This window comes from Ostrea edulis, chromosome 6, assembly GCF_947568905.1.
Source record: "Ostrea edulis chromosome 6, xbOstEdul1.1, whole genome shotgun sequence".
Taxonomy (NCBI): Eukaryota; Metazoa; Mollusca; class Bivalvia; order Ostreida; family Ostreidae; genus Ostrea; species Ostrea edulis.
The window spans coordinates 83,220,941-83,240,154 of NC_079169.1; the positions used below are offsets into that span (position 1 = coordinate 83,220,941).

Here is a 19,214-nt window from a genome sequence, read left to right on the forward strand (position 1 = left end):
GCCTGTACCTAAATACGACCATAATAAAAATTGTAGCATGTGTTTCAAGCTTTCCGAATATGTTATGCTATGTATGGTTTAATCATTGTTTTGTAGACAAGATTTTACTAACAGAAGGTAACACAGGCCAGAGATTGTTTTTATGTAAAACAAATGTCTCCCCAAATTGGAAGTGCTCCAAGTGAAACCTCCACACCTCAATGTACTGCATGTTATGGAGGAGAAAGCATGAACAGGAACATGGACATTATGAACTCCAATAAGCAAACTATTTTACACCCTCTGCCTGTCAGACTTTAAAGGTTACAATTGGATCTACCTTTTCATGTATCTGCAAATAGCATTGAAGTATTGTAAAAAGTTTCAAATCTATCAGATAAGCTCTATAGGAAGAGAGGTGTTCACAAGCTATTTTACATCCCCCACCCCTCTTAGATCCACTATAACTTTTAGGAAAATAATTGGATCCTCCTATCCTGACAATATGCACATCTACAAATGACAATGAAGCATTGTACAAAGTTTCAAATCTATCATATAAGTCATATAGGAGAAGTGTTCACAAGCTATTTTACATCCTCCACCCCTCTTAGATCCACTATAACTTTTAGGAAAATAATTGGATCCTCCCGTCCCGACAATACGCACACCTACATACGGCAATGAAGCTTTGTACACTTCAAGTCTTTCAAGTCTAAGCCATATAGGGAGAGAAGCTTTCACAAGATTTTGTGACAGACGTGCAGAAAGTCTTGCAGATTCCTTTTAATCGTTGTGTTTGTGAGTGGGTATGTATGTGTATCTTTCATGTAAATGATGTTAATCCACACTCAACATGTTCAGCACGATACTAAAACTATAGAAACCGATACCTCTTGGATGTGGAGGTTTTGAGGTTATATATGCTTGAAAACTACTAGGGTAGTCTAGCCTATTGCACAATAATCCTCAGGCTTCTATCTCGTCATTTTTTCCCCATCTATATCACTTGGTTGCCCCATTGAAAAAATATCCACTATGGGGGTGCTCTCTCTCTCCTCTTTCGCTCTCTGGTCAATAGACTTAATCCACTTGTTCAGATTATACACGCATCAGCAATTATGAGGGTGTGACATACTTTCTTTATAACATATTTTCACTTGGCATAAGGTATACATGTATGTGTACAAAGTTTGATGGTCGGTTCAGTCTGTATCCTGCTTCTACGATGTTGAGAAACAATAGGAATCCTACATTTGGCATGAGGTGTATGTGTACAACATTTGACGGTCCTAAACTCAACAGTTTGGTCTGTATACTGCCTACAAAGTGATATTGCAACCTTGACGTTAAATAATAAGCATCTCCATCTCACCATGGTGATCAAATTTACCAAGTTGTAATATCCTGGATCTTACGGTTCGGTTTGCATCCTGCCGTCCAGGTTTTCCTACTAAGTGATACTATGACCTTGACATTCAAAAAACAAAAGTCTTCCTCCTTTTGACATGAGGAGTATGTGTACTGAACTTGACAGTCCTAACCCCAATGATTCAATTTGTATTCTGCCTACAAGGTTTACCTATTATATGACACTACACCCTGACCTTGAAAAATAATAAACATCTCCATCTCATCATCAAATGTACCAAGTTGTAAAATCTTGGAGCTTACGGTTCGGTCTGTACCCTACCCACAAGGTCCGGAGAGACAGACGCCGCCATACCATAATACGTCCCGTCTTCAATGGGAGTACATGTATTATAAAAAGAAGTATTGGGCTTCCTGCATTAAAAATTGAAAATGAGAGAGAGAATTTTCCCAGGAGCAAATCTATACTAAAATGATATTTATTTTATTGTACTAGAATTACCATTTTAGTATAGATTTGTTTCCGAGAAAATTCTTCAAATGATCATGTCAAAGTCACATGATTTGCTACTGTGAATATGACAAAATAACAAGAAAAGCAGAAATATTTCATGAAGCCTTTACTTCAATCATTTCTTATTGATATGGTGACAATTTCATTGATGTATATCAATTCATTTTGGTCAAAGGACACACTCGCGTTACCGAAATTCAGACAAGAGAACGTTGAGAATAAAAGTAATAAACAGCGCAAAATACTGGAAACCATTTCTGGAGACCTTAAATTCAACCATTCATTGATCAAATGGAATGAAACCGTTCAAGTCATTGTACGACGGTCACTGGTCAAATGACCACTTCCGGTTCATGATTCGGTGCAAGATAATAATGTTTATCATATCAAAGGAGAAACATACCAGAGTTTATAACACCTATCTTCACTGTGCTGTTTTAAAATATTTCCTCTTCTTGCCAACACTTCATAACTTTGAACAGCAGCAGTAACGCAACATATATCTGTTCTATACCTATTGTACACAAGAACCAATAACTAACACAATGAATGTATATGTACATTAAAATTGTTGATTATATCGCACACAGTGTTTTAAAGTCAGTACCATAACTGGCAGATTTATAAATAAAAAAGATGCTCACATAAAATACACAACTCTAGCAAATGAAATGAAGTCAATTGAACCTATGTACCGGTGTACGGAAGGACACCTGCTCCCCATTTTAGGATTTTGATGTTTGGGCAGAAGTATCCAATTTCGGTATTTTTGTATCCTTTCCTTTTAATTTTTCCTTGTGAAGAATCTTCAGAGAATATGAAGACAACTTCTTATTCATCTGCCCCCCACCCCCCCCCCAAAAGAAAACTTCTTCGAAAAATGATGCTACATTCCTGTTATGATAGATCCCCCCCACCCACCCCCCAAAAAAACCCTCAAAAAACAATGCTACGTTCCTGTTATGATCTGTAGTCTTCTATGAAAAAAGTAAAAGCAAGTTACAATTCATGTACATGTAAGAAAGCATATAAGAGTTCAAACATCACTTAATCAAAATATGTCCCATCCTAATATAAGCATAGAGAGATGGCTTCCTTATATTTTCAGGAACAGGCTATACATCTGTTGCTTACAATATATGGAGGGGCTTACTTGGGGTATTTTCCTTAAGTGGACACAAAATATGACAGAGGGACCAATCACTAAAATCTAATCTACCCGGTAATCAAAATTGTGCGCAAGTAGTTCAGATAGTGTTTGACAATTTTGCATTTGGCTTTCAGCTTTGATTCCTTGTCCATTATCCAATGTGATTGGCCTCTATGATGCCCCTGTCTTGATGATTTGGCTTTCAGCTTTGACTGACCTCTATGACCTCTATGATGACCTCTATGATGCCCCTGTCTTGATGATTTTAAACAAAGCACTGACATTATTGGTCTTGATTGCAGCTCTGCATGCTGACACAACTTGCGTTTTGAATTTCCCAACTGAAAAGAGTAAAACAACAAAAATAGCTTACAATGCTCATCTGCATCACCAAAGCTTATCGCAATTCACCTTTGAATTAGAACGCTTTGGCCGATATAGTATTGCGTTGTGTGACGACACAATTGAATCTGTTTGTAATACAATTGCGAAATGCAACAGAAACTCTCATTGGTCCATATGTATAAGTCCGCCCAAATTGTCTTATACGGGAGTAGTCAGCATTTGAAAACATATGACGGCCAGATGCTAGATGGAAAAAAACTTCAAAGAAAGAAAGAGAAAAAGTTGTATTCTTGTGTTGTTGTCTCATAAATTTAATATAAAAAAATTCCTAACATATTTTCCTACTATACTTGTGTCCAAACATACCTTCAAATATTTATTAAAGCCCCATACGACCCAAAAACTCGATCACAGCTTTTGATGATTTCGTTCGTAGACGTAGCCATGTTAGGTAGCCAGTCATTTCGAATCCCGGTTCATTTCCATATTGGCACAATAGCGTCTAGATGTGTACTAATTCCCCACAAATATTTTAGCTAAATTGTTTAAATAATATACCACCCCAGTCCTATTAAATGATAATTATTCAAAAAGCTAAACTCACGGCAGTGCGGCTTTCATTAGTCATGAGTGGCCGCGCTGGCCGATCTCCATCTAATGGGCTTATGTAGCATTTTCGTTCATCTAGAGCTTATTTTACCTAATTACAAAAACTGGTACAAAAATGTTTTAATTTCTATTAATTATTCGTGTTGATAATAAATGAAGAGCGAATACATAACTTACAACCGATTTTATGAATAGATACCAATAGCAAGAGTTCGAATTGACCGGCTACCTAACATGGCTACGTCAACAAACGAAATAATTTGAAGCTGCGAGTTTTCGGGTGGTGTGTGGCTTTAATGAATATTTGAAGGTATGTTTGGACGCAAGTATATAGTAGGAAAATATGTGAAGATTTTTTTATATTGAGTTTATGAGACAGCAACACAAAAATACACCGATTTCAGGCCTCAACCGTCCGCAGCTTTTTGTGACCCGTAAATCGAAGGTTTTTATAAGAGGTGGATCTTTTTAGAGAGAGCTATGTATGTACAGTTCTCCAGCTACACTGAATCCGCTCGAGAAAGTGGGCGGGCTGTAATCAGCCAATGAAAACTCTTATTGTATTACATCAAACATGTCATTCAAATTGTTCAATCGTCTCCTTCAATTGTGTCGTCACACAACGCAATACTATATCGGGTAAAGCGTTCTAATTCAAAGGTGAATTGCGATAACAGAGGTAACAGCGGTTCATACTATTAAGCTCGGAGTAACAGCGGTTCATACTATTAAGCTCGGAGTAACAGCGGTTCATACTATTAAGCTCGGAGTAACAGCGGTTCATACTATTAAGCTCGGAGTAACCGGTTCATACTATTAAGTTCGGAGTAACAGCGGTTCATACTATTAAGCTCGGAGTAACAGCGGTTCATACTATTAAGCTCGGAGTAACAGCGGTTCATACTATTAAGCTCGGAGTAACAGCGGTTCATACTATTAAGCTCGGAGTAACAGCGGTTCATACTATTAAGTTCGGAGTAACAGCGGTTCATACTATTAAGCTCGGAGTAACAGCGGTTCATACTATTAAGCTCGGAGTAACAGCGGTTCATACTATTAAGCTCGGAGTAACAGCGGTTCATACTATTAAGCTCGGAGTAACCGGTTCATACTATTAAGTTCGGAGTAACAGCGGTTCATACTATTAAGCTCGGAGTAACAGCGGTTCATACTATTAAGCTCGGAGTAACAGCGGTTCATACTATTAAGCTCGGAGTAACAGCGGTTCATACTATTAAGCTCGGAGTAACCGGTTCATACTATTAAGTTCGGAGTAACAGCGGTTCATACTATTAAGCTCGGAGTAACAGCGGTTCATACTATTAAGCTCGGAGTAACAGCGGTTCATACTATTAAGCTCGGAGTAACAGCGGTTCATACTATTAAGCTCGGAGTAACAGCGGTTCATACTATTAAGTTCGGAGTAACAGCGGTTCATACTATTAAGTTTGGAGTAACAGCGGTTCATACTATTAAGAATGCTTGTACATGTATGTCATCTTTATTTGGACAAACTTTAAGTTGCTGGTATTGGAAAGATTACTCAATATATATCTGAAAAGAATGTTTGAACATATCACCTATTTGAATAGTTGAATGGTAACAATTAAATCACAAAGAACTATATGATTATCATGATTTGTTCACCAAAACTGACACTTGTATGCACTTGTATATTTGTTTCAAATCTTAATGTGTTCTGTGCATGAATCTTAACAATTCAGTTTGTATTCTGAATTTAATGAAAATGAGCAATATTATGTCATAAAGAATATTATGTTTTCTTACAATTTTGATATCTAAACTGTTTTAGACTTCCAAGTTAGTTTGTATTTCAGAAAACATCGTGCACACACTGGGACAAACTTTTCATCTAATACTATGTTTGTCCAAAGTTGCACTCTGTTTTCTGAAAGAAAAATGCTAACAAAAATTAGCATTTGAAGTTAATCCTGACATCACCTATTCAGCTTTTAATTTTGCATATCACCTATTCATTTCTTCAAATAAGTGATATTGATACCTACATACATATTCATAAAAGTCATACATGTATATCACTTATCTGAATAAGCTTTTGATTGTAGATATCACCCATTCATTTCGAATAGGCGTTATCACCTATTCGAATAGGTAATATCACTAAGTTATTTAGATAAGTGATATCACCTACATGTACTTCGATAAGTGATATCAACTTATCATTTCAAATACACAATAACTTATTGGAAGAGGTCATATCACCTACATGTATTTGAATAGCTGAATGACAAGAAATACCAAAACGATATAGTAGATCTACCCTCCACACCATTTACATCATTAAACATATTAAACAAGTATTCAAAATCATTATTCACGCATGCATAAGTAATTTATATAAATATATATCACAATCTTGATTATATAAGTACAATAATAAACCATATACATTTAAAGGGGTGTAGACATGATTTGGGCTGAACATTTTCAAATTTTATTTTACTATTTTTAATTTTTTTTTTTACAAGCTTACCTAAAGCATTTTTAATGGTCATCTCAAATTTCGATATCAGTTGTTGAGTTACAAGTGAGATAAATACAGCACTCACAATTCCTTGTTATGTAAACAAGGCTTGTGCCATGTTTTTGTTTACATATAGATTGCTTGATAGAAAATAGCATGTTTAAAACAAAATGAGATGTGCCAAACACTAGAAACTATTTAATTGTGTTCAGAATTAACTTGTAGATTGAAAAAAATCAGCTTTAAACGAAACTTTTACTACTATATTTAACCTATGTAAACAAAAACATGGCACAAGCCTTGTTTACATAACAAAGAATTGTGAGCTCTGTATATCCCATGTACCTTGACAACTGACATTCAAATTTTTTGCTGACCATTAGAATTACCTTATTTAAATATTCTAAACATTAAAAATAGAAAAATAAAATTCAAAAATTTTCAGCTCAAATTATGTCCATGCCCCTTTAACCTTAAGTATTTACTCCAGAGGAAATTAATTGTATGTACATTATTTACACAATTTTAAAAGTAAGTTTTCATTTTTGGTTGCAAATAAATTATCTCTCTCTCTCCATCCATTTAGTGTGACCATTCCAATTATTCTAATCAAAAAAATTTCTAATATCAAGAATATATGTCATCTGTTACATTCACAAACTTTTTTTTTTTTAGTTTTTCACATCTTTTTCTTTGATAAATGATTTAATTTTTCAGATTGAAGATGGTAAGCAATCAATGTTGTCATGCTTCTTCATTTCCATTTTGCCCATTTCAATCCTTTTAAATGATTTTTTCCATTTCTATATAAGATTAACAAGAGGCCCACAGGCCTTATCGGTCACCTGAATACTAGTGAAAAAGTATCACTACTTCCATGGGCTATGAAATCTAGAAAAAATTCCTGTTCTGAATATCTAAGATAAATTCTAATGCTCAGCAACAGTATAAAACAAGATGTGTTCTTAAAAAACTTCACTGCCCTCAAAAGTGCATACACTGATGAAAGGCTTTAAATAATAGGTGTATTAAAACATCAAAATATATGACTAATTTGGACTCATCCTAAAGTCATAACCCTGGGTTATGAAATTCACCATTTTTTGTACATCCTTTTCTACTATTTCTAAGTATGCACTTAGATTTTATACAGTATCAGCAAACTTGCACATAAATACTATATATACTAAGTTTGGCCCCACCCTGGGGTCAAAGCCCTTACTATGGGGAAAATCAAATTTACAATTTTGGTAAAAGACTACCTGCTCTATTCATTTAGTTTCAATTTAGTATCAAAAGCACTAAAGAAAATGTTATTTAAGTATTTTACACATAAACACTATATAACAAGTTCGGCCCCGCCTTGGGGTCAGAACCTCTACCCTGGGGATCATGAAATTTACAATATTGGTAGTGGCCTTCCTGCTCTAAATCACTATGCATTTAGTTTTTCTTACATGTGTGTGGTCATTGAGAAGAAGATTTTTGAAAATTTGTCATTTTGGGGCAGTTTTTGCCCTGCCTCATAGGCCCTAGGGGTGCAGGAATCCTGAAATTTACGATTTATGTTCCCTTTGTTCCAAATATGTTTCATACCAAATTTGAGAAGTTGTCAAGAAGTTAAAAATGTTTATTGTTCACACATTTAATAAATGGCCATTTTGGCCCCACCGATACCAAAACCCCTACCCCTGGAACAATCAAATTTACAATTTTGGTAAAGGACTACCCGTTCTTCCTAAATATCTATTTACTTTCAATTTAGTATCAATAGCATTAAAGAAGATGTAATTTAAGTGTTTTACACATAAACACTATATAACAAGTTTGGCCCCGCCCTGGGGTCAGAACCCCTACCCCGAGGATCATGAAATTTACAATTTTGGTAGAGGTCTTCCTGCTCTACATCACTATGCATTTAGTTTTTCTTACATGTGTGTGGTTCTTGAGAAGATTTTTGAAAATTGGTCAATTTTGGTCAGTTTTTGCCCCACCCCTAGGGTCCCAGGGGTGCTGGAGTACTGAAATTTACAATTTATGTCCCCTTGTCCCAATGATGTTTCATACAAAATTTGAAAAGAATTGGACTAGTAGTTATTAAGAAGAAGTTAAAAATGTTCAGTTGTTAACGACACACGACAGACGATGACGGACAAAAACCAATTGTAATAGGTCACCTGAGTAAACTCAGGTGACCTAATAAAAAAATCATCTGCATTCTTCTCTAGTTTGCTTTCTCTTCCACCAATTTATATCCACATGTTTCTTGGGTAAAATAACCAATTAATCAACTGTTGGAAAACATATGGTGCCAGTAGATCTCCCAGTCTACAACCACTTTAACACTGAAAACATATGGTGCCAGTAGATCTCCCAGTCTACAACCACTTTAACGCTGAAAACACATGGTGCCAGTAGATCTCCCAGTCTACAACCACTTTAACACTGAAAAACTTTGTCATTGTTTATAGCTGTGCTAGAGGAGTAGAAATGAAACTATTTACTGAAAATCAAAATCTAGTACAGTGGAACCCCGTTATTACGTTCCCACTTTAATACGTTAGTCCGCATATTACGTTGGAATTTCAAAGCACAAAACCATTTCTTAACAAACCTATATAAAATAGACCTCGTTATTACGTTGTCCTAAGATGCCGGGACTCGGTATTACATTGTAAAAATTCCCACGAAAACGTAATAAACCCCTAATTATTCAATAGTGATTCTCAAAATAATAAGCCATTCACACCTTGACTGCCTGAGGCAGTCACCACGCAAATTTCCTGGTCTGTTTGGGGATTAGAGACGCTTGACTGATTACGCTTCGATAGATCTAGCGACATCAATACAGGTGAATACCCCGTATCGAAGCCAGTGATAAACAATTAAATAATGTTTATTTAGAAATTGTACTCTATGAAATAAACTTCATTTTTCATATTTTGATAATCAAAGAAATAATTTCTCAACTACCTGCGTGTTCAGCATAGTGTGATTACCTTCGCTATTAAAACTCTATTTACGGACAGCTTTGGTACCAAACATGAAAGACAAGATTTATGGTAGCAATGTTAAAACCGCTTGGGTAACTTCTTGGACATAGGTGACTAAAGGTGTTCAATTAAAAAATTGTCCGTTGTTTGGACATGCAGCTTGGTTGTTCGTAAATCTCGTCCATACATACACAAATCAAACTGTCCTGTGTTATCGGCCGATTCGTGCACGGCATTTACCTCTGTGAATATTCTAAAATCCCTTGATGCGCACGTGATTTTAGTGCCATCATTTAGCGTTGTAAATGAAATCTTCGTGCATCATTATATTTTTTTATGTGGATTGCTCTTCAATTGTTCTCTGTGTTTATTGTTGGTGAGAAAAGTGTGTAAGTGTTGGGTATCGTGTGCGTTTTGTGTCAATAGTTTTGTTTTTTGGATGGGGATTTTTTTTTTATTGCGTTGTGTATTGTGTAATCAGCGAACTTAATAAAAACGATGTTTTGTTATTTTTTAATACGAGTGTTGAATACGAACCGGAACGAGTTATTGAGAGAAATTTACATGAACGCATTGTTTCAAAGTTGAACAAAATGGCGGTCCAAACGAATGCAGAAAAGCAACGTTTATCAAAACATCCTTATGAATCCTACACCAGAAATAAAGAAAAGAGATAAGAACATGAAAAATTACGGACATTAAAGATAAGATGTAAATAAAACAAAGTATCATAGTCTTTTAAACAAAGAAACAGTAAAGATATATTCACACACCCCTTCACGGAGTACCAACGGACGATATACAATTTCCAAACGATATTTTTAACGGATTTCACTGGGAACGTTTATTACGTTGCCCCCGGTATTACGTTATTTTATCGTGACAAAATGGAAAACGTAATAACGGGGTTCCACTGTAACAGTAACAGTCTTAGTAACAGACATAGCCCAACCTGGTGGTACAGAAGAACAGTGTTGTCAGCTATAAAACTTCCCTTAATACCCGAGAACCTGTCTAAGGTGTACTGTTGCACATTACCTCTTAGTCTGCCTGCCCTCTGGATCACTTGATTAAGCTGTTTAAGACATGCTAATAACTCCTGATGATTTCCACAGCGGATTTTGTAGCCATTAATTAGATCCCTGTTCATGTTATACAGCTCCATGTAACCTTTCCTCATATTTTTCCTATTCAAAGAAATATTCTATGGTCAATATTATATCATTCAAAAGTACAAGAGGCCCATGGGCCACATAGTGCTCACCTGAATGACAGTTAGGAATCAACACTATTCATGGATGTTTTCACAATAACCAAAGGTTCACAGCTTTGTGGTAAGATTGGTTGCATTTGATCCAGACAGACAGAAAATAAAAGCCAGACCACTTTTGATAGAAAAGCTCTCTTGAGCTAATAAATTCTCAATGAGTGATATTTACAAACAACTTGGAACAAATATTTACACAAGTTGAATAAATTTTAATGAATCACCAAATATTTACAAAGTCAAGACAAATTTTACAGATATAACAAGAGGCCCACAGGCCTTATTGGTCACCTGCATACAAAATGCTTGAAATGAATTGAAAATTTTAAAGAAAAAAATATCTGGAAGTTTAAATTGCAAGAGGATATAATTTTTTGCATTCTAGTACAAAGATCTACATTATTTCTTTTTTAAAGTGGATAGTATATACCCTATGAATAACAAAAGTGTTTTATATCATGAAGGACAGATTGGAGAGGAATTGTTCACGGTCCTTTTCTCCACAGGGAGAGAAGGAAATAAGTCATGTTTTACATCAAGCTAAATAAGTTATGCTCCTTAGGTAAATTTTGCAATTTAACTCGATCAGATTAAAAAGTAATCACGCGAATTTCCCATTTAATTATGTATAAATCTCTGAGTTGGATAGTGAACATCCCATTTCAAATTATTCATGATCATGTGATGTCCCAATATGAAGTACAAAAGTAAACAATAATGTGGTGATGTGAAAGCGTGGAAGTCCTGCAGGATGTTGGCAGCTAGAACACCCTTGTGATAAGATCGTCTAAGATTGACAATACACATTTTTTTATGCTTTCAACCGCATTCTATCTCTTTATGAAAAGGTGAAGATAATGAACAGTGATCAGAATCATGACTCCTATAAGGAATTTTAGTAATCTATGGAAGAAGTCCAAGCAAGATTTTTTCTTCCAAAATTCAAAATTGTCATCTAAACGTTTTTCACAGTAATTATTTCATACAAGATCAAGCGCTGAACTAACTGAATAGATAATTTATACTTATATTATTTTATCAGAAGTATGCATTGCTTTGGGAGTGTAAAACATATTTCCTGTTACATCTGCTAACACGTAATTGAATGCCTGATTTTCAACTTCAATGTGTATTTGGTAAAATTTAATGAGTATTTATGCTCATACACACCTTAGATGGCGCTCTGCTGATATATATTGAATATTGCTGATGACATTCAAATTTGTTCAGATCATGGACCCCGAGGGTAGGGTGGGGCCACATTTAAGGATTAAAGTTTTACATGCTGACATACAGGAAAATTTTCTTCTCCAGAACCACTAGACCAATTTCAATCAAACTTGATACAAATCATCCTTAAGTGAAGGAGATTAATCTTTATTCAAATGAAGGGCCATACCCCCTTCAAATGGGAGATAATCACAAAAATGCAAAAATAGGGTGAGGTTATTTGACAATCTTCTCGGCACACATAAAACTGTAAACATGTGGTAGACACTTTACTTTTATATCCTAAGTTGCTCAAATTCTCCTTGCTATATCTTTACAAAACCTATAACAAACCCTATCAGCATAAGATACCTTTCATACTCTGGTGCCTGTTGTTGAATGATGCTGACACTATTTTCCAGTCTTATAGAGTGACAGTTGCATTGAAATTCTTTTTGAAACTTTCAAGATCTATGTGCATTTATGAATCATGAATATTCATGTAAGAAAATGATTTCAACACATATTAAATATACCTGTCCTCATTCATTTCATGAAAGTGATAAACAAACAGCAGCAAGGCCCTCATGGTTAATAATTAACACCTCCACTCATAGGTGTTTAAATGTGTGGCTTATTCTTCCATGATCACCAACTGTTTTGTGAGGGAGTAATTCTGATATTTGTTAACAGGAATGTTTTTAAATGGCCACCGTCAGGTTTCAAGATGTGCATAAGCCTTTACCACGAGAATTTCCAAACAAATAATACATTATGAAGGCTTTTTCCAAGATTTTAAGAATTGAACTATTTTGGGGGGGGGGGGGGGGGGTTAAGGAGGATGGTATTAAGAAGTTTCGCTGCAGTATAAATATTCAATGAATATGTGCACCAATCCAACGTTGAAGAAAATTGATATACATGTACAAGTGAAAAACAAATGCTGGCCACAATTGACTGAAAACTGTATATTGACAGTTTTAAATAAAAATGATAATGAAATTTGATATTTGCTGTTCGATGTTACCAAGCTCAGCATGCAATCATGGCAATGAGAAGATGGTGTTCGAGCATACTTACATGTCACCCATAAGTCTAGCATCTTCTGCCCTCACAACCATGCTTCTTATCAAATTGGAGTGGTCTGCCATTTCAGCTGTTAGTTTCTGCCTTACTGCATGATACTCGTCAACCTTATAAATACATTTGAATGCCATTCAAATAAGCTACCCTTGACCTAACTGATATTTTTCATTCTAACATATAACAAACCCTGTTGGCAATCGGTACGTCTCGTTATTTGGTCCCCATTCACATTTTTTGAAATGTCAAGTACATTGGTGCATATATATATTATGCCTTGTGAGACCACTCCGTGGCTAAAGTTTATTTATAATGCTAATTCTGTTTGTTTCTTGCTATATATTCCATACCCTACTAGCACGGGTATACATACACTCACTATTTCTTTTGTGTAATTTTACTTTTTCGTCTTTCCACTATGGAGCCCCAAATTAACAAATTAACATAAACTCAAATAATTGAAGATATCTTCAATTATTTAAAGATATCATCAATTCATTTGATTCGCACAACAATTGAATTAAAGATATCTTCAAATAATTAATGATATCTTCAATTCTGAATTATTGCACGCATTAATTGAATTAATGATAGCATTAATTCTTCAGCTGAATTGATGCGCGCTTTAATTGAATTAATGATCTCTTTAAATGAATTAATGATATCAACAACTGAATTGATGTGCGCTACAATTCAATGGAAGAGAGCAATAATTGATATAATGCGCGCATTAAATCCATTGATGAGAGCAATAATTGAATTGATGCGTGCATTAATTCATTTGATGAGAGCAATAATTGATTTAATGCGCGCATTAATTCAATTATTGCTCTCTTCAATTGAATTAATGATATCTTTAATTCATTTGAAGAGAGCAATAATTCCTTTAGAGAGAGCAACTATATAATTAAAGATTTTTGCTCACTGTTCAGCATTCACCAATCGTTCACCAAGTTCAGCATTCACACACCGTTTGCTCTGCATTCATTTACCGTTCACTCACCATTCAAGTGGGAAAGAAGAACATTTCAGGGAATGTACTATAGTGGTAAAAATTTACACAATACCCAGTAGTTTCTGCAAAGTTGAAAATGTTAATGCATAATGCACACCAACATGTATACAAACAGAAACAGACTGCAACAGGTAAACTGAGTTTAATACCAACAGATCATCTGAAACACTACCATCACCTGGGCGACTCAGGTGACCTAACAACACAGTAATGGTCCTCTTATCCCATAGAGACTATGTGGCAATTTCGGTAAAAATTAGCTCAGCAGTATTTGAGAAATTCAATATGTTCAAATGAAACAAGAGGCTCATGGGCCACATCACTCACCACAGTCACCTTGGCCTATATTTAAAGATTTCCCCATTATATTTGCATGTATTACTTTGATCCACATTTTGGCCCCAACCTACAGCCAAGGGCCATGCGTTTTACAAACTTGAGTCTGCACTATGTCTGGAAGCTTCCATGTAAATTTGAACTTTCCTGGCCCTGTGGTTCTTGAGAAGAAGATTTTTAAAGATTTTCCCAAAATATTTGTATGCAAAACTTGGATCCCCTATTGTGGTCCCAACCTAGCCCCAGGGGTCATGGTTTTAACAAACTTGAATTTGCACTATGTCAGGAAGCTTTCATGTAAACTCTTCTGGCCCAGCGGTTCTTGAGAAGAAGATTTTTAAATGTCCCCACCCTATTTATGCATTTTTGTGATCATTTCCTTTGAAGGGGGCATGGCCCTTTATTTGAACAAACTTGAAAGCCCTTCATCCAAGGATGCTTTTAGCTAAGTTTGATTGAAATTGGCAAGGTGGTTCTGGAGAAGTCGAAAATGTAAGAAGTTTACAGATGGATAGACAACGGACAACAGGCAGTCAGAAAAGCTCACTTGAGCTTTCAGCTCAGGTGAGCTAAAAAGAAGATTGCATTAGGTCAACAAATATAAACAGCACATGAATCAAATTGAAAACTAGTAAGGACTCACTTTGACCAGGATTTGTCGTAGTTTCTCCATTTCCTCTGGGAAATCAGCTGCAACTTGTAAGTCATCAAAATTCAAAAACTGACAAAGTGCTTGAATGATGTCACCTGCCAAATCCATATCATCTGTCTTTATTGTCATCTGCAATTAATTCATACCATGAATTTAAGGATGGAAGATCTAATTTGAATGTTTGAGCTCTGTCCAAAATATGGTGGCAACTTGTAACCTATCAAAAATAGGGCACCACAAAATAGGTGCACATAATGCAATGTTCCTAATCTAAGGGAGCCAGATCACAAGAATATCCTATCATATGCCACATTCAATCACTTGAGTCTATTATGGTAAGGAAGTTAGTATTTCACAACACCAATAATTTGAAACTCATAACCAAGAGTCTTAATTACAAGTAGTCATGTTAATGACACAGAATTCCTTAATGTTGGCAATGACAGAGAGGAGCAATTATGTTCTTTTCCAAATTTGGTATTTCCATATTCAACTGCAGGATCAAGTACATGAAAGCTCTAAGTAAAATAAACATTAAGTCAGAAGGTCTTTTGTAACCTTGACCTTATGACCAAATAGTATATAGGTGTCTTCCTTTGATGATCAACTACCTTGGTATTAAATTTAAAATCTGTTGAAGATATCGAGTCACTACAAAAGTACTGACAAACAGATAGGTAGATGGACAGAAGCCCATAATCTAGTGGTATTTTCTTATAATAAAGCACGACCTCAATGTGGAATATGATGCTGTATGTTGAAAACTTTTCAAAATAATGCGTCACAATGAAGGTGTATCAAACTTGTATTGGAAGGTCTGCAGTGACCTTGATCTCTTGTTACAACAAAATCATAAATGTCTTTCTTTAATCAACTATCTTTGTATAAAATATGAAAAGCATATGCTGAAAACTTTTCAACTTATCGAGTCACAATGAAAGCATTGCATAGTCAAAGATTGATGGACCCCAAAATCTATAGGTTTTTTTGTATAAAATATAAAAGATTTATGTTGAAAACCATTGTGGTTGATCCTGATTACAACTTTCGGAGAAGAAGAATTGATTGGATAGATTATTTTCCTCTATTTTTTGCAGCTGACCAGAGAGAAAGAATTACTATAGGATATGATGCAGTATCTTCCTATGAAACATCCCAGAGTGAAGTCAACACTGCCCATATAGACTGATTTAATTCTGCTTCCCACTTCTTGCATTACACAACAGAGTGAATCTGCTGCTTCTGCTTTTTGTGTCTACTCCATGTCCAGCAGACGCAGAAAACAGACACAAAGTCTGCTCTGCGTCTGCATTCTGTTGTGTCTTCATGATTACCAATAGAGTTCATCCCCTCCCTGTCTGATACAGTAGTAGCATGTATGAGATCGATATGGTTAGTAAATATTCAGAATGTCTTACCAATCCCTGAGCTTCCATTTTTAGAAACAATGGTCCAGATCCTCTCAGAGACATAAAAGCCACATTTAGACTGCCATCAGCATCAATGTCATCTTGCAGGAGAAAGCTTTGGTTGATCCACAACAGTACCTGCAATACAGCATCAAAATGCCAAGGGTGCAATTTAGGCATACATTGCTGTGTCAATAATGTAAGCGGTTGCCTAGCAAAATTAAAAAGAAAAGGTTTCATACTTCCTGGTGAATAATCTTTCCAGCATTTCTTAACTCCAAGATGCTACATGACACATCTATATCACAGAGAATTTGAATAAACATCCTCATGATCCAAAAGCATGTATGTCAAGTATAGAATCAATGAAATTTCTACCAATGACCAGTTTTAATGTGGTCGTCAAGGTAAACAAATCTCTGACTATGGTAGCGAGTAGCATACGATTCTGGTATTGAATCTAGTTATAAAACTCTGGTAGCAAGTGAATTTCAAGTAAATAAGACAAGGTATAAGTTTTGATCAAATATTATTACGATTTTAGTAGCATAAAAATGATATTTACGATGAAAACAATGTGCTATTTTAAGACAAAATGGGAAATTCTTCAGCCCAAACTGACAATCTCCCACACTCACAATCTCCCTGGGATTGAGAGTGATTTATATGGAGGATAGCTTACTGACAGCTAAAACAAGTCCGTCTCGGATGAGATCTGTCGCTTAAACGTTGGGAATTGGAGCGACTCCCTTAACAACATAAGTGGTTGCACGTTTGACAACAGCAACGAAGCATCTTTATCAATAATGGCGGTTTTCACAGATGGTCACGACCATGTAATTATTAGATATACGATAAAGGCTTAAGAATATCATCTCAGCTTATTATAAAATATACACAAATCAACAGAGCAATTCCTGAAATGTAAAACAGGACAATATGAATTAATGAAGCTCTAGAAGACGTCTTCCCATCTATATGGCTCACATTAAATATATCTTCAAAGTGAATGGCCATCTACGTGTATATACAAATATGGAAAGATGAAACCAAATAAACCCTGACTATTAAGAATGAATAAATGAAATCATTCTTAAATTATTCACATGCAATTACCTAGTGGTTCCGGTATTAAACACCACACAACTAGTCATGATACATTATGCACATACAAGTATTAAACACCAGACAACTACAGTCATGATACATTATACACATATAAAGTCCAACCCCCACCCACACTATCTAGATCACTTGAGCTCTATTCAAAATATTTAAAAATGGCAAACGTTTTTGGCTATTTTTGATGAAAATCTGAAAAATGAGCTATTATGTACTTAATGACTTTAAAATATCCAACAGAAACCATGCAGCGAGAAAATCCCATTTCAAATGATCATAAAATTTTAATCATAATCATGCCAATTTTTTGAAAACTCAAAAGGGCTAAATAAGGCCCTTTGTGAACCTACAGATATTTATAGTTTCTCTGAATTTTACAAGCATACCCTTTGCATTCTTTCATTGACTTGAAACGTGCAGCTACTTTTGGGTTCTGGACAGTCCTTTCGACATGGTGCATACATAGAGAATCTTGGTAGTTGTCTTGTCAATTCAAATACATGGTATTGCATGCTGAAAAAGTAATAGTTGGAAAATTGTTCATGGTAATTATAATCAGAAGAATCTAACATTTCTTGCAGTGATTCTACTGTTCTCATCATTAACTTCTTCTGTGGATGATCTTACTGATTTTCAACTGTTCTATATTTATGAATGAGAGCTTTCAGAAGAGCATCGTTGAAGAAATCATGTTCATCGAAAATGTGCAATGATTAAATAAAGGTAAAATTACATGAAATCAAAAACTTTTTTTGGTAAAAATCCTGCTCCTTGAACACTTCCGACAGGTCGTCATTTGATACAGGTACACGAGAATGGGTAACTTAGAACACTTCCGACAGGTCGTCATTTAATACAGGTACATGAGAATGGGTAACTTAGAACACTTCCGACAGGTCGTCATTTAATACAGGTACATGAGAATGGGTAACTTAGAACACTTCCGACAGGCCGTCATTTAATACAGGTACATGAGAATGGGTAACTTCTTGGGAGAATTTTTATGGTTAAATAAATCAGTGAGTTGCTATGGCAACCTTAATTGTACTATTGAAATTGTGTCTTTCATGACAAACATTGAAAATCACCAACATTGTTTATTATCTGAGAATTTGTCACGTCTAAATAAAGCCGTCGGTGAACCTTATCCTTTCCAGGTTTTGTAGAGAGAGTTAGCTAAACAATGTACCCTATGTGGGAAGAACTGGACCCAGTGGCACAGAGATGAGTGAAGTTTAACTGACAGTTAACGTCTAGTTAACGCTATGTAAATGTAACAGTTAATGTCTAGTTAACGCTATGTCAATCTAACAGTTAATGTCTAGTTAACGCTATGTAAATGTAACAGTTAATGTCTAGTTAACGCTATGTCAATGTAACAGTTAATGTCTAGTTAGTGCTATGTAAATGTAACAGTTAATGTCTAGTTAACGCTATGTAAATGTAACAGTTAATGGGAAGTTAACTGTTAGTTAAAGTTAACTAACCTTCGTGCGACTGGATCCAGATGAACAATAATTATGATAATGACTTTAGTAATTAAGGGGGCTTCTGATACCTTGACTTATATCCTATGAAAGCTTTAATGTGTAAATCCACTGGAACGTCTTTTGGTGGTATGATTGGCACGTGGACACAATTGGACAGTGCATTT

At 35.3% G+C, this 19,214-nt stretch overlaps 1 protein-coding gene across 1 annotated transcript in view; it reads right to left on the bottom strand.

Annotated features, from left to right (window-relative positions):
- Positions 1 to 1,955: 1,955 nt before the first annotated feature.
- LOC125646964 (Bardet-Biedl syndrome 2 protein homolog) overlaps positions 1,956 to 19,214 on the bottom strand; it is a 42,546-nt gene continuing 25,287 nt past the window's right edge. The window contains exons 16-22 of the mRNA XM_056141015.1: positions 19,119 to 19,214; positions 17,947 to 18,073; positions 16,448 to 16,576; positions 15,021 to 15,158; positions 13,024 to 13,136; positions 10,506 to 10,654; positions 1,956 to 3,355 (exon numbers count right to left, since the gene is read on the bottom strand). The exon at positions 19,119 to 19,214 is cut by the window's right edge and continues 12 nt beyond it. Coding sequence (XP_055996990.1) covers positions 3,255 to 3,355; positions 10,506 to 10,654; positions 13,024 to 13,136; positions 15,021 to 15,158; positions 16,448 to 16,576; positions 17,947 to 18,073; positions 19,119 to 19,214 — 853 coding nt within the window. The 3' untranslated portion in view covers positions 1,956 to 3,254. The remainder of the gene's footprint in view (positions 3,356 to 10,505; positions 10,655 to 13,023; positions 13,137 to 15,020; positions 15,159 to 16,447; positions 16,577 to 17,946; positions 18,074 to 19,118) is intronic.